The sequence below is a fragment of the Raphanus sativus genome, chromosome 3 (genome assembly GCF_000801105.2).
Source record: "Raphanus sativus cultivar WK10039 chromosome 3, ASM80110v3, whole genome shotgun sequence".
Classification (NCBI taxonomy): domain Eukaryota; kingdom Viridiplantae; phylum Streptophyta; class Magnoliopsida; order Brassicales; family Brassicaceae; genus Raphanus; species Raphanus sativus.
This window is the reverse complement of record NC_079513.1, coordinates 21508580-21522982: the sequence shown is the minus strand read 5'-3', so window position 1 is coordinate 21522982 and position 14403 is coordinate 21508580. Positions and strand designations below refer to the sequence as shown.

General features: G+C 31.7%; 2 protein-coding genes across 2 annotated transcripts; both read right to left on the bottom strand.

Moving 5' to 3' along the window:
- Positions 1-600: 600 nt before the first annotated feature.
- On the bottom strand, positions 601-5338 carry LOC108846558 (oligopeptide transporter 8). Its single transcript, XM_018619783.2, has 5 exons — positions 4817-5338; positions 4589-4686; positions 2074-2905; positions 1816-1998; positions 601-1308 (listed from the first exon to the last, which is right to left on the bottom strand). The coding sequence occupies exons 1-5, from the start codon at positions 5306-5308 to the stop codon at positions 694-696; spliced, it is 2220 nt and encodes a 739-aa protein (XP_018475285.1). The 5' UTR covers positions 5309-5338; the 3' UTR covers positions 601-693.
- Positions 5339-7606: 2268 nt separating this feature from the next.
- On the bottom strand, positions 7607-12642 carry LOC130494501 (oligopeptide transporter 9-like). Its single transcript, XM_057004523.1, has 6 exons — positions 12119-12642; positions 9996-10093; positions 9342-9911; positions 8937-9198; positions 8523-8705; positions 7607-8400 (listed from the first exon to the last, which is right to left on the bottom strand). Exons 1-6 carry the CDS (start codon positions 12608-12610, stop codon positions 7780-7782), a joined length of 2226 nt encoding a protein of 741 aa, XP_056860503.1. The 5' UTR covers positions 12611-12642; the 3' UTR covers positions 7607-7779.
- Between the last annotated feature and the right edge of the window lie 1761 nt (positions 12643-14403).

The window sequence follows — 14403 nt, the reverse complement described above, 5'->3', positions numbered from 1 at the left end:
CAAAGAGAACATACAAAAACCCATACAGGCAAACATAAAACATTTTTAAATGGGCTATAACCCACAAAGCCCAACATGAGCGAAAACCCTAACCCAATATGTTCAGAAATGTCTCTTTATGACGAGCTTTTGTTGACATTTAAGAAACTGTAAAATCTACATGTCATTCATTCATTGTACAACACCAGTTTTTACTTTTTAGTTTTAGTTATTCAATTAAATTATTTTTTTGTAAGCATTCAATTAAATTATCTTTACAAAATAATATAAAATTGTTAAGAGATATAATCTGTTATTGGCGCCCTTTACTAGTAATATCTCTTAACATTTTTATATTAATTTGTCTAATTTTTTATTAAATTATTTTATAATTTTTTTATATTCAGTTTCAAACATCAACAACAAATTATTTTAGTTCAACAGCTGTTTTAAAACTTGTAATGTAAACTTATATATATGTTGTTTATCTAAAATACTTTTAGGAACAAATAAACATAAAATTTATTTATGTTTTCAAGTATTTTATAGTAAAGCTTTTAAAAATATAATTATGTGAAAGTATATTTGGTCTATCTAAAAAGATTTTAAACCGTTTTCATCTCAACATTTTAATAAGTAAACGTTTTTATAAGTTACAAGAAAAACTGTATTAATTTTGAACTGCTCTTAATTAAGAACATACATATATATGGTCTAGAAAACAGGACAGCCATGAACAGTCACACCTTTTGCAGTTGGACATTTAGCAATAGGACAGCCTTCACCAGAATTTCCCCACCAACCAAGCGTTATGTCACTACGTTGCAACGCAAGAAACAAAAGCACAGACATGAATCCAGTTCCAGCATCCATTCCTCCAGACAGAACATAGTTGTATCTCTGCCACCACTCTCTTTTGTACTTAAACACGAAATGTCCAAACACAAACGCCATAACAAGCCAGCTCGTGAAGTTAACCGCAGTAGCTGGTGGCATTATAGACGTGGCTCCAATCAGAACTGGCATGTGAATGTTTGAGATCCATTTCTTCTTTGGGAAGATTCTAGTGGCCAAGTATACCAATGCTGGAGCTATTGCACCTCCTAGGAAGAACCAGTTTATGTTTGCGTATTCTCCAAGATCACCAAACATTCTTCTTGGTCCTACAAGTCCCCATATTACCGATGCGTCGAAGAAGACTCGGTCGGTTGGGCATGTCCATTGACTTCCTGGTGGAAGGAGAGATGTTTCGCATAGGTTGGGGATCTCGGCCATTAGCCACCAAGCTGTCGATGCGTAAACTAAAACTGCTACTAATGTTCCCACAACCTGTGAAAATGACAGCAACAAGTTCGTTAAACTGTTATGTTTTTTTAGAGATTTAAGTGAGACAGTTCTAAGAAGAACCACAGTTTGTAAATAATCAAGGCTAGCTAACCTGTATATAGGGCAAGTCCAAAGCATAACCAAAAATTCAAAATAAAATACTACTATAGACACAAATCCTCAGTTTCCTTGTTTTTTTAATTATTTTTTTACTAAATTGTTTCAACTCAAAATCTCCACGAGTTGATTCATAGAACCGGTTTAAACCTAAATGTCTAAAGTGAGGGATTTACGGACTGGCCCAGTCCGTGGCAGGTGGATTGACTCAGGTGACACCGGACCAAGTCAATATTGAATCCTAAGAGACTAGGGTATTATCAAGGCCAAGCTAAATCAGGTGGGGTTGGTTTGGTTTGTGGCAGCAGTTGTAAGAATACAAGATTGCATATTTACATGTGGGAAAATAAGAAGACTTTCAGCTACAAAAAAAATAATAACAATAAGACTAACTTGTGCCATAAACAAGGTTCTTGGTGGGATCTTCATGTAAGCTCCAAGCTTCAAATCAGCAAGGAAAGTCAAAGATTGAGTCATGCTGATATATCCGTAAGTCTTGAAGCATATGTTAGCAACAGGTCTCTCTGGATATGCATATCCAATGATGTATTCGGTGATAATATTTAAACCTGGAGCCTACAAAAAAAAAAAAAAAAACCTCAGTTTAGTCATCACAACCGGTTAAATATGTATGTGTTTCTCTCATCTAACCTGGTTAGTAGTGGCCTTGATCACACCAATGAGAGGAGTGAAGAAGATAGCTATTAAACAAGCCAAGAAAGCTCCCCACCAAGGAAGCTGAATTTGAGTCTTATAGTAAAAACACATGAAGATAACAACTGCAATATTCACCCCGAAAATCGAAAGGAACCACCAGAGAGGAACTTCTTTGTAATTCCTTTTCATGATCTTTGTATGTATATCCATTTTCTTGTTTCCACGAAGCACACCTTTGGATTGGTTCCAAAGATCTTTACCGTTGAAAAGCAATACATGGACAACGCTAGCAGTCAAGGTGGCGAAACCTAGACCGTAAGAAACAGCAAAGAAAGTGCTCATGTGGACTGGTCCTGCCTCTGCGTAAGCCTTGTGGTCAAGACTGAACTCGTCGTTGATGATGCTCCTTACTTTGTATTCTTGGCCGTTGGATACAAAGAGTTTACCGGAGTAGATTGGGAAGGTTTTGGCGTTGAAGAAGTCTAGAAAGTACGATAAGGGTGTGATTACGTACATGAGAAGAAAGAACCCGACCGCTATATTTGCTGTCGCAAAGAACGGGCTAGCGAGTGGGCTACCGAGGTAAGATGCAATGGTTGCCCAGTCTAGACCAAAGGCTCCGATACCGAGACCAACTGACCCTGAACCGAGCTGGTTTACTAAAATAGATTTAGGGCTAATCCAACATAGCCAAGAGACGGTGGTCAAGAGACTGAAGAGGTAACCGGGAAGAATATAATATGAGAAGCTGGTGACTAGCGTGATAACGAAGAACTGGTTTCTAGTAATCCCCCATTTCGATTTCTCCTCTTTCTCGTGCAACGCTCTGTAATTGATTAAAACAAGAGATTCTTGGTGTTATTCGATAGTGGATTTGAATAAATCTATAGATTTTATAATCTAATGTTATCCAGTGACTGATTTTAATTTTTGTTTCTAAATCTAATGTTATTGGTTATTATATTTATAATAATATCTAATACTAAATGATTTTAAAATCTAGTGTTATTAGTTTTTGTATTCAAAATCTTTTCAATGAGAGGATTTAAAAATCCATTGTTATTCAACTAAAGATTTTGAATACAACGATGACAAAAAAAAAAGATTTTGAATACAACATTTCAAATCTTGTGTTATTCATGTTTGAAGTTTGATAGATTTATACAATTCATTTGACTTGAAATATTTTGAATGAATTTGGATTTACTAATTTATATCTGTAAAAAATCTCTCAATCCAAACCTTCCATTTTACCTTCAGGTTTTATAAAACCGAAATTTATCTAACATAAAAGTTTAGCATCAGGCTAACTAAATAACAAAAGAAAACAAAATATGAAATAAAAGGAACGCCTGGTCTCACTTTTCTTTCAAATTCAAATTTTCCAAATGTGTAATATCTCTTCTTTTGATTATTCATACGTACTCCTTAATTTCTTACTTGTTGATTCACATGATATAACATCACTTCCCTTTTTTTACAGTCATAATAATTATATAAAATACTATTTTCCAGTCTATTTATTTTATGATAATATATATGTTTATGTGTTTACGGTATTTTAGTTGCAGTTTCTATTAACTCTCGTTTTAGAACTATGAAAGTAAATTTCAATTTAGAATCCACTTTAAAAATGGAGTTCAATTCTATTATAGAAATCAAATGATATCATGTTGATTTTATAAATTAATTGATAATGATTTTAAAACATGGTATAACATCATTTCCTTTTTTTACAGTCATAATAATTATATAAAATACTATTTCCCGTCTATTTATTTTATGATGATATATATGTTTATGTGTTTAAGGTATTTTAGTTACAGTTTCTATTAAATTTCGTTTTTAAACTATGAAAGTAAATTTCAATTTAGAATCCACTTTAAAAATGGAGTTCAATTCTATTATAGAGATCAAATGATATCATGTTGATTTTATAAATAAATTGATAATGATTTTAAAACATGTAGATAAATCATGTATGTTTAATTGTAACTGAATCAAAAAATTTAAAATCTTATCTAGTTTAAATTAGTCTTACGGAGTTGATTTAAACTTATGCAACCAATAACACCCCCACTTGGGATAGTAAAGTTGGATCTGCGATTTATAGAGTTTGGGATAGTAAAGTTTGTGACAAAAAATAGAGTCTATAAACATTTTTTAAGATTAATCTTAATAAAATAATTGATAATTTATGGGTCAATGTCATTTGACCATATATAATATTCCCTATGTTCCAAAATATTTGGCAATTTTCCCTATATAATATTCATGTTTGGATTTACTTTTAGATTTGAAATCAAGTTGTGAGTCATATTTGACAATTTTCCCTATATAACATTCCCTATGTTCCAAAATAGTTAATATTTTGGTTGAAGTACAAAAATTTAAGCATACACCTTTTTATAAAAAGTAGCATTGAAAATTGAATGTTTCATCTGAATGTGCCTATAACCGGCCTGTAATATATAAGACAGCAACATTTCGAAGTAATCAATATTGTTACCTGAAGAGAGATACTTGAACGAGATTGCTCGGCCACCACATCTCACCAGGCTCAACTAAATGTTTCCTGTACAAACCAGCCCAACCAAATCCCAATACCTTGCATGCAAGAAACAGAATAAAACCTATGAATTTTTCTTTCACAGATCCTTAAACCTAGAACTTCATTTGGAAAAAAAAGTAGAAGAAATTCATTTGGAATTAAGAAAAAAAAAGCTATCAAATTTACCTGAGTTGTGATCATAATGAGTAAAGCAGGTAAGAAATCAAGCCTTCTCTTGTAAAAAAGCTTAACAGCACTAAGAATATGACTAGCGTAAACAGCTCCAGAGCCTGAGTTTGCGAACACAGTTATAAGAACATGTTCTTTGGTACTAAACGGACCAGGATTCATCGTGAAAGACCACCTCGTCCCTTGGAAGAATCTCCTTGTCGGAAGAACCTTAGCCATGAGATGACCAATGGGAACAACAGCAATCTGAGCAGACACAGATGAGATGGTCAAAGGATTGGTTCTGTACCAAAAGAACTGGTTGACAAATGACAAGAGGACACACGCGGCTATGCCCAAAACCCACATCCTGAATGTAACCGTCGGTGCAGTTGGATCATCGGTCTTAGGCACGGTTAACTCCACTTGTGGAACTATACTTATTTCATCTTCGGCGTAAAGATCAGATTCTGACTCAAGTTCCGATCTTATCTCTTTCATGTCTCTCATTGGTCTTCAAAAACACAAAACCACTGTGCTGTTTTTTGATTTGTCTCTCTGCTATGTATAAAAATAAGATAAACGTAATGTTATAAGTTTGTGTGGACCGTGTTTATGTAACCGTTCTGGAGATTCTCTTTTTTTAAAAAAATATGCAAATACTCTCACGCTCACATTCATGTAAATATCATATACACAAAGAATAAACCAATAAAAATAGATAGATGTTGTCAGAAAAAAAAAGATAGATAGATAGATACTCACATACAGAAGAGTTTTCTTCCTCACGTTGTGTTTGATTTGAGATCTTGATTTGTAGTATTTTCTTTTGGGTGGATAAAGATAATAAGATTGTTTAGACTTAGTATTTTTGGTATCATATCTTTACTGACTTTTCCATAAAAGGAAGTATGATATGGGGTACATTCATATCAGACTTTTATTTTGGTGTTGATGACCATTGACTGTGCAATAAAGATTCAAGGAAACTTATTTTCTGAATTAGTGGAGTAAAATGCTTCTTCTTGGTTAAGAAATCTGAAATCATCAGCTTTATAAGTGCTAAATAAATAAATTATTAAATAAGCTGCAAAGTTTTTCCATTTACATGGAGTTTTTTATAACCCATAATATCTAAACTTGAATGACTGACTAATCTTCTCCGAACCGATCTACTGGTGATAGGCAAACCCGGTTTTTCTACATAAGAATTAGATAACCACACTGTTTGACTGCGCAAATGGATAAATTACGTACATTATTTCGAATCCGGAGCTTATTATTTTTCAAAGTCTGGCATACCACCCAATACATCCGTGTGGTTAAACTGTTTTGTTTTGGCTAAGAAATCTTAAATTATCAGCCTTTTTCTGAAAAAAAACATTAGCTTTATATGTGTCAAATACTGGATTCTGATAAGAGTCTTACTAAAATGTTTTATTCAATGACTCTTAAACACCAGGAGTGAGAAAATAAAAGCACTAAGTTTGAGTGTTATCGTTTAACTTACATGTAATTATGTAGTGTACCGGAATAAATATAGTCTTAAATACAAATTCGTGACAAGAACAGTCCAACTCAACGCATTATCATTTACTAAGATCCAAGGTAGTAATCCGCGCTGGATATATCCAGAATGAAATAATTTATTAAATTTTTTTGTTATTTAATATATTAAAAAATTTGTTTTATAGTTTTTTTAGGGATGGTATTCATATACCTGTTCGTATTCAGTTGATCTATTATAATTTTGGAATTTTAGAGTTAGAAATTTAAATCGTATTAGAATATTTATAAATTTTAGGTTGGATTTGATTTGAATAATTGCAGATTCGGTACATGTTCGAGTTCAGGTACCCGTTTTAATTATGTATTTTTTTAACAAAAATAAAATATTATAAATCCTAAAAATTCAAACATAAAATAATAAAACATAAAACTTAAATAATGTTATAATAATTATTTAAATTTACATAAAAATTAGTTCAATTTAAATATTTGGATGGAGAAAAAATAAATATTTTCGGTATTTTGAATATTTTCTGTTATTTTTAGATATTTACTTGTAACTATGTTGATAATTTTAGATATTTTCATATTATGAATATCTAGTAGATAAAAATTTAAAATAACTAACATATTTAAGTTTATAATTGTGATTTAGATATTTTTGGTATCCAAAATATTTTAGTTTGAATCAGATTCGGATGGTTATTTGGACTTTTAGATCCATTTGACTACTTAATCAGTTTTAGTTTGTGTTTAATATTAATTTCAAATCTAGTTGAGTTCGGTTTTTCATATCCAAATATTTTACTGAGAGTTAATTTCTTCTAATAATATAAAGCAAAATAAAATATATGTCAAAAATATTTTGGGCTTATTTAATAGACATAGTTATTAGGCGTCGTGTCAAATTTTGTTGGACATGTTGTAAAACTAACGGTAGTTTATAACCAATAATGTATACATTTTTAATGAAAATATTGATAAATATAATCAAAACAATGTGATCTCTTCAGCCAGCACCTAAATTTTGGTTTTCAATCGAATTCATGATTTTTTTTCTTTTAAAACTTTTCTGCTTTCTGGTTTTTTCTAGCAATCTGATTAGTTTTCTAATTCCTAGTCTGATATATGAAAACTCCGTAAAAGATAATATTTGGCTAAACTAAATATCTGACTCTGTGTGTGATGTTTTTTACCATTATTTAACCATTAATTTTTTTGTTTTTTTGCTAACTCCATACCATTAGTTAAGGAAAATAAAATACACAACCATCTCAGTAATCAATTTTAAGGAGAATATTACAAACGAAAACGGAAAAAAAGCTTTAAAAATAAAAGCTGTTGTAGATTCTGTACAAAACGTATCCAATAAACCAATTAACTTCACTACCACATGATAAAAAAAAATTAAAATAACGAAGAGAGAAGAATGAACAACGAACTATGAGGATTTTTGCTTAACTGTAATAAGGTCAGTAAACGGGACATCCATGCATTATAACACCTTTAGCGGTAGGACAAGACGCCAGGCTACAGTTTGTGCTATCATCAGCGTTTCCCCACCACACCAATCCGATTCCATTGCGTCCTAGCGCTAGAAATATCAGTATTGTCATAAACGCGGTTCCCGCGTCCAAACCTCCCGACAAAACATAGTTGTACTTCTTCCACCACTCCCTCTTGTACGTAAACACGAAGTGTCCAAAAATAAATGCCACGAAGCACCAACTCGTGAAATTAACTACCATGGCGGGTGGCATCATCGCGGTTGCTCCTAAAATAACCGGGAAATGTACGTTTGAGATCCATTTTTGAGCTGGAAACGCTCTGGTCGCTAGCCAGACTAAGAAAGGAGCGATTGCGCCTAAGAGAAAGAACCAGTTAATATTTGAGTATTCTCCCAAGTCACCGAACATTCGACGTGGTCCGACAAGTCCCCAAATTACAGATGCATCGAAGAAGACACGATCCATCGGACATGTCCATTCACTGTCGGGAGGAAGCAAAGATTTATCACATAGATGAGGAATCTCTGCCATTAACCACCAAGCAGTTCCTGTGTAGACTATCACAGCCACAAGCGTCCCAAGCACCTGAAAAAAAACTCTCTGTTACTAATTATATCGTGTTTAAAAAAAAAAAAAATATATATATATATATATATATATCGTGTTTTAACAAATAACTAACGATAGATTAAGTAGTAACTAGTAACCTGGGCCATGTACATGCTTCTAGGAGGGATCTTCATGTAGAGACCGAGTTTGAAGTCTTGTATAAATGTTAGAGCCTGAGTCATGCTGATGTATCCATACACTTTGAAACACATGTTCGCAACCGGACGTTCTGGATAGATATACCCGATTACATATTCAGTGATGACGTTCAAACCCGGTGCCTAAAACAATAGGAAACTTATTAATTTAAAGCTGTCACTTAAAAAAAAACGAAGCCAACCTCTAAATAGTTAAGTGAAACTGAATCAGACATATATGAATAGGTTATGAATTACAAACGAATATTGATAAAAGCTACAATTTCTTTTAAGTTTATTTGTTTTTTTAGAAGTTTTCCCCAGAAGAATGAGTGAAATATTATTTTTGTAATAGATGGTTATTATAGTAGGTACCTGATTAGTGGTGGCGACGATAACACCAATAAGAGGAGTGAAGACGACGGCAATGGCACAAGCTAGTAACACTCCCCACCAAGGTAGCTGCACGGTTGCATTGTAGTACACAGATATGAACACGATGAGCGCAATGTTTAGTACGAGGATCACCAAAAACCACCACATGGGAACTTCTTTATAGTTTTTCTTCATGATTCTCGTGTGTATATCCATTTTCTTGTTCCTCTTGAAAGCTCCTCTAGTTTGCTTCCATAGATCACTTTCAATAAAAGGGGCTTATAAGGATATGAGTTAGAAACTAATACCAAAAGACTAGTCCCATCTGTCTATGGAAACTACCTCGGTAACTAAAATCAAGATATTTAAAAATTTGACTTTGAAGAATTGGTTGTGTTTAGTTACCTTCCATGGAAGAGTAAGACATGGACCATAGTTGCGGACAAAGTGGCAAACCCAAGACCATATGTAACCGCAAAGAAAGTGCTCATATGGATAGGACCAGTCTTTGCATAGATGGCTCGGTCCAGATGGAACTTGTTATCAATGATGCTCAAAACATCATAAGACGATCCATTCCCCACGAAAAGCCCACTTGAGAAGATGGGATATGTTCTGGCATTATAAATATTAAGCCAATAGCAAATCGGAGTGACGACGTACACGACCAGCACAAAGCCAATGGTAACATTGATGGTAGCGAAGATCGGGCTAGCGAGTGGACTACCAAGGTAAGAACTAATTGTAGCCCAATCAATACCAATGGCGCCAATACCAAGACCTTGTTCACCTGAACCGAGTTGGTTAACCAAAACCGATTTTGGCCTAAGCCAACAGACCCATGAAATGGAAGTTAGCATTGCGAATAGATAGCCTGGCAGAATGTAGTATGCGAAGCTAGTCACAAGGACTATGAGGAAGAATTGGATTCGGGTCATGCCACCCTTTTTCTTCTTTTCCTTCTCGTGCAAGGCACTACAGTGGTTAGTGAACTAATCAAGTAGTTGAAGAATAATCATGAAGACAATATTTATATAAATGTGTGATAAATAGTATTACCTGAATAGAGACACCTGAACTAAGTTGCTTGGCCACCACATTTCACCTGGCTCAACAAGGTGCTTACGGAATAAACCAGCCCACCCAAATCCCAGAAACTACAAAAGAGTTTTCATAGGTAAAAATGTAAGAAAATAATTCACCAAACAACCGCAACTTTCAAAATTTAAAAACAATGGTCTCAATATTGTAAAAGTATTGTAAAAGTTATCTATCTTATTAAAACAGAAACATTACAACTTCTTCTAGGTGGATTTTTAAATTGGACATCACATTATTATTCATACCTTAACCTTTCATTTAAATATTTCCTTAAATAACTATATATCAACCAACTATGTGACATTTTACACTTGATGTATAATAATTTAACTCTATTGACACTATACATTGTATTATATATCTATTCGTAAACAAAAAAAAATCCATTCTTTTTATTATTATACATCGAATGCGAGTACAAATTTAAAATTTGTTCGTAAACAACTATAATTTTTATACATTATATTATACATCTGTTCGTAAACAACTATAATTTTTGCATACATTATACATTATATCATACTTCTGGACATTATATTATACATCTGTTCGTAAACAACTATATTTTTTTATACATTATATTATACTTGTGGACATTGTATTATACATCTATTCGTAAACAGCTATAATTTTTTGCATTATATTATACATCCTCTTTAGTCGACGGGGAGTCATTAACAAGTCATTAGCCAGTTATTGATTAATATTTAGATTTTAAATTGCTGGATATAGATATCAGAATATATATATTTCTTGATACTCAAATAATATAAGTATAACATAGAACATTCTATAATTTAAGGGGACGGATTTGCCTTAGATATGCAATAACTAGAATATATTTCCGTATCTATATAGCAAAGAAAAGGACAATAAGATATAACATCTTTCATTTTTTCCTGTACAATTGTTGTTACGGGTTATTAATTACATATCAAAACATGGATATTTACAATAAAATTTTATTTTATGGGCCATAATATTTATATTGTGAATAAGTATAAAACAGAAACATTGTAAGCATTTAACTTTATAAAAAAAACACATTAGTCATTTTCTTATTGAACTTTTTACATATATATTCAAAATACTATTTTATTAATAAAAACAAATTGAAACTATTTTTTGGATTAGTACAGTTTCGTTTAAATTATTTAACCAAATATAAAACATTTATATATCAGCACGGTTAATCTTTGTTGATTTTTTGCATAAATATTTTTATTTGTCTATTGTATAAATTATAACTATTTTATTAATATCCTAAGAAAGATTTCAGTTATGTTAGTCTAAATTTTATTGGTTAATATTTAGATTATTGTTTTCACCTTTACATCTATACTACGAAGCAGAGAAACTCACAATTATATTAAACTACACAGTATTGAATTGGACATACTCAAAATTATTTAAAACTACACAATATAAAATTAGACAAACTCCAAATTATATTAACTACTATAGAATATGGATTATATGTTAAAATAAAAATGGAATCCGCGCGGTCGCGCGGGTCATGATCTAGTTATCAGTAAACTTCAAACCAACGCCAACGATATCTTTGACTTGGACTAAAAAATGAGTTTCAAAAACTAAGTAGATAAGAGTAAAGTAACAAAAAAATTTAGTTTAGCTCGTTAGATGTTTGTAACATTCGATTTGACTATGAGAATATAAATTCCTACTAGAGAAATTGAATAAATAAACACAAATCCTGCAGACCAATTCAAATGATGAATTCTCTAACTTAAAAAGTTAAATAAAGTAACAAAATTATTAGTTTAGCTGGTTAAATGTTTGTAATGTTCGACTTGACTATTAGAATATAAATAATATAAATTCCCACTAGAGAAATTGAATGAATAAAAACAAAATTTGCAAACCAATCCAAACGATGAATTCTCTAACTGAATACCAACCAGAAAAAGAGAGTCAGTAAACATAACTACGTCAGTTTAAAACAACCAAATTACATAAATTTAAAATTCTTAACAAACGATTAAAAGTAACGATTATTTATTTCAAATAGAAGAAAAGGGGTTGCATCCTTGATTAATTAGGACACAGAAGAATCATTTTACCTGAGTAGTGATCATAATGAGAAAAGCCGGTAGAAACGGAAGAGATCTCTTATAGTAAAGCTTAATAGCACTAAGTATATGAGTAGCATAAACCGTTCCTGCTCCAGAATTAGCAAATATCGTGATCATAACATGTTCCTTGACATTAAAAGGACCAGGATTCATGTTAAACTCCCACCTTGATCCTTCCAAGTATTTCTTATTTGGAAGCACTCTAGCCATAAGATGACCGAGCGGCACGACCGCGATCTGAGCCGAGATTCCGGTTATGGACAATGGCATCCGTCTGTACCAGAAAAACTGGTTTACGAACGATAGTATGATACAAGCGCCAAGACCTAAAACCCACATTCTGAAAGTGAGAACCGGTAACGTTGGATCGTCGGTTTTTGGGACAGTTAACTCAACTTCCTGCACCACGCATCGGTCTAACTCATCGACGACTTCTTCTATTTCCATGGCTACGGTCGAGGGCTTTACAGTCTCCGCCATTGAAAAAGATCGGAAAGCTATTTTGGACTGATAAGGAGGTGTGGTGAATCTTATATAAGGTTAAAGGTGAGAAAAAAGATTTAGATTAGGCGAAGATACTGAATCTTTCTAGTAATATCACATATTTATCCGTAAAATTCGATGTACTAGTTTTACTGATTAATTAACAGATAAACCTTATCGTTAACATCTCTTATTATCCAAAAATATTTAAACAGAATTAATCATCGAAATAATTTTCTTTTTCTTGAGTACTACTAAAGACTTTAGTTTAAAGTTGAACCAATCAAAACTTGTTTGTAATCCAAAATTTGGATATGCATAAAAAGACATTTGAATCCGTTCTAGGATAAAATTTAAAATCATACTATATTTTTCACAAAACATACTATAATATTTTTTCAAATTATACTATTATACTTTTCACAAATCATACTAGTTTATTTTCAAAAAAAAACGATGGACTAGTAAAAAACATATAAAGTTATTTGAATTTCTAGTTTTAGCAAAACTTATAGATTAAATGTTGGTTTTGTACTTCTATATATAATTTTGAAGATTGTTGATGAGAAAACATTTACAAGTTATATACCGAAAACTTTTAAAAGATATTCTGCCAACAATGTTAATTTATGTGCAAAATTATTTTTAAATCTAAATTCACTATTATTCTTTATATTATAATTATATAAAATAACACTAAAATAATTTTATTTACTACATTGTTCTAGGTTTGGATAGTGGATATCAACTTTCAAAATTCTTTATTATTTGGATCTAGAATTGCAGTATCTGTAATTTAAATCTGGGATTCTTATTTGGACTCATCAGATACCCTAAATAACTGAATTTCTGGAATATATCTGAATAGATAAAGACAGAATCTCAAATCTTAGATAGGGACTGACCAAAACAGTTTTCTGATTACTAGACAAAAACTCCAAATTAGATATTCCCTCTGTTTTGGTATGTAAGTAGTTTTGCTTAAAACCATTGGTATTAAAAAATTTAAATATTTTCTAAAGCAGCAATGAAAAGGTTTTATTGTTTATTGCACACGACCATTTAATTAGAGAGAAATTATTGTTAGTAATAAAATTAATAAAATTTGAAATTAATCCTTAGTATAGATAATATAGTGTCTTCAATTTTTTTTGTTGGGATGAAGCTCTCTAACATCATGTGCATTTTGTTCAAGTGAAATGGCCGAGTGAACATCTGCAGGTTTGATTGTGTTTAGTTGATTTTTTAATATTTTCTGTTTCTTTTTCTTTTTGATTTTTTTCTTCATTTTGATCCATGGTTTTATGAAGAAAAAATAGGTTGAAGAAAGTAAATCGAATGGAAAAGCTAATGGAAGTAAGACATAACTTACGTTTGTATTTATACTGAATTTGGAAATATATCTTTTGGTAACTAATAAATATTAATTGACTAATATAGTAAGTTGTGTTCAAAAACACCGAAGACTACCAACAAGGCTTTTAAGTTTTTTACTGGAATATTATTTATTTAAATTATTTTATTGCTTTGGATTTTGAGAACACCTTATATTGTGAAACAAACATTTTTTCTAAAACCATACTCGCATATAGAACAGAGGGAGGGAGGGGTGTAATTTTTATGGGCTTTATGTGGACCTGATATTTAGGTTTAGGCTTTTAATATATTTAGTCAATTGGGCTGTCTTTAATTTCCGGATACTTAAAGTCTGGACCGCTCTGCAATGTCATCTATGTTAGTAAAAGTTAGTAAACTCTTTATTCAAATTAAATTTAATGTGATAAATAAAC

Excerpts from the sequence above, each read along its gene's own strand:
- LOC130494501 (XM_057004523.1), bottom strand. The coding sequence starts at position 12,610 with ATGGCGGAGACTGTAAAGCCCTCGACCGTAGCCATGGAAATAGAAGAA. Across the intron at positions 9,912-9,995 it reads GTTCAGGTGTCTCTATTCAG|TGCCTTGCACGAGAAGGAAA; the intron begins GTAATACTATTT and ends TAACCACTGTAG. Across the intron at positions 9,199-9,341 it reads GTCTTACTCTTCCATGGAAG|TGATCTATGGAAGCAAACTA; the intron begins GTAACTAAACAC and ends TTTTATTGAAAG.
- LOC108846558 (XM_018619783.2), bottom strand. The coding sequence starts at position 5,308 with ATGAGAGACATGAAAGAGATAAGATCGGAACTTGAGTCAGAATCTGAT. Across the intron at positions 4,687-4,816 it reads TCATTATGATCACAACTCAG|GTATTGGGATTTGGTTGGGC; the intron begins GTAAATTTGATA and ends CTTGCATGCAAG. Across the intron at positions 1,309-1,815 it reads GAACCTTGTTTATGGCACAA|GTTGTGGGAACATTAGTAGC; the intron begins GTTAGTCTTATT and ends TCATTTTCACAG.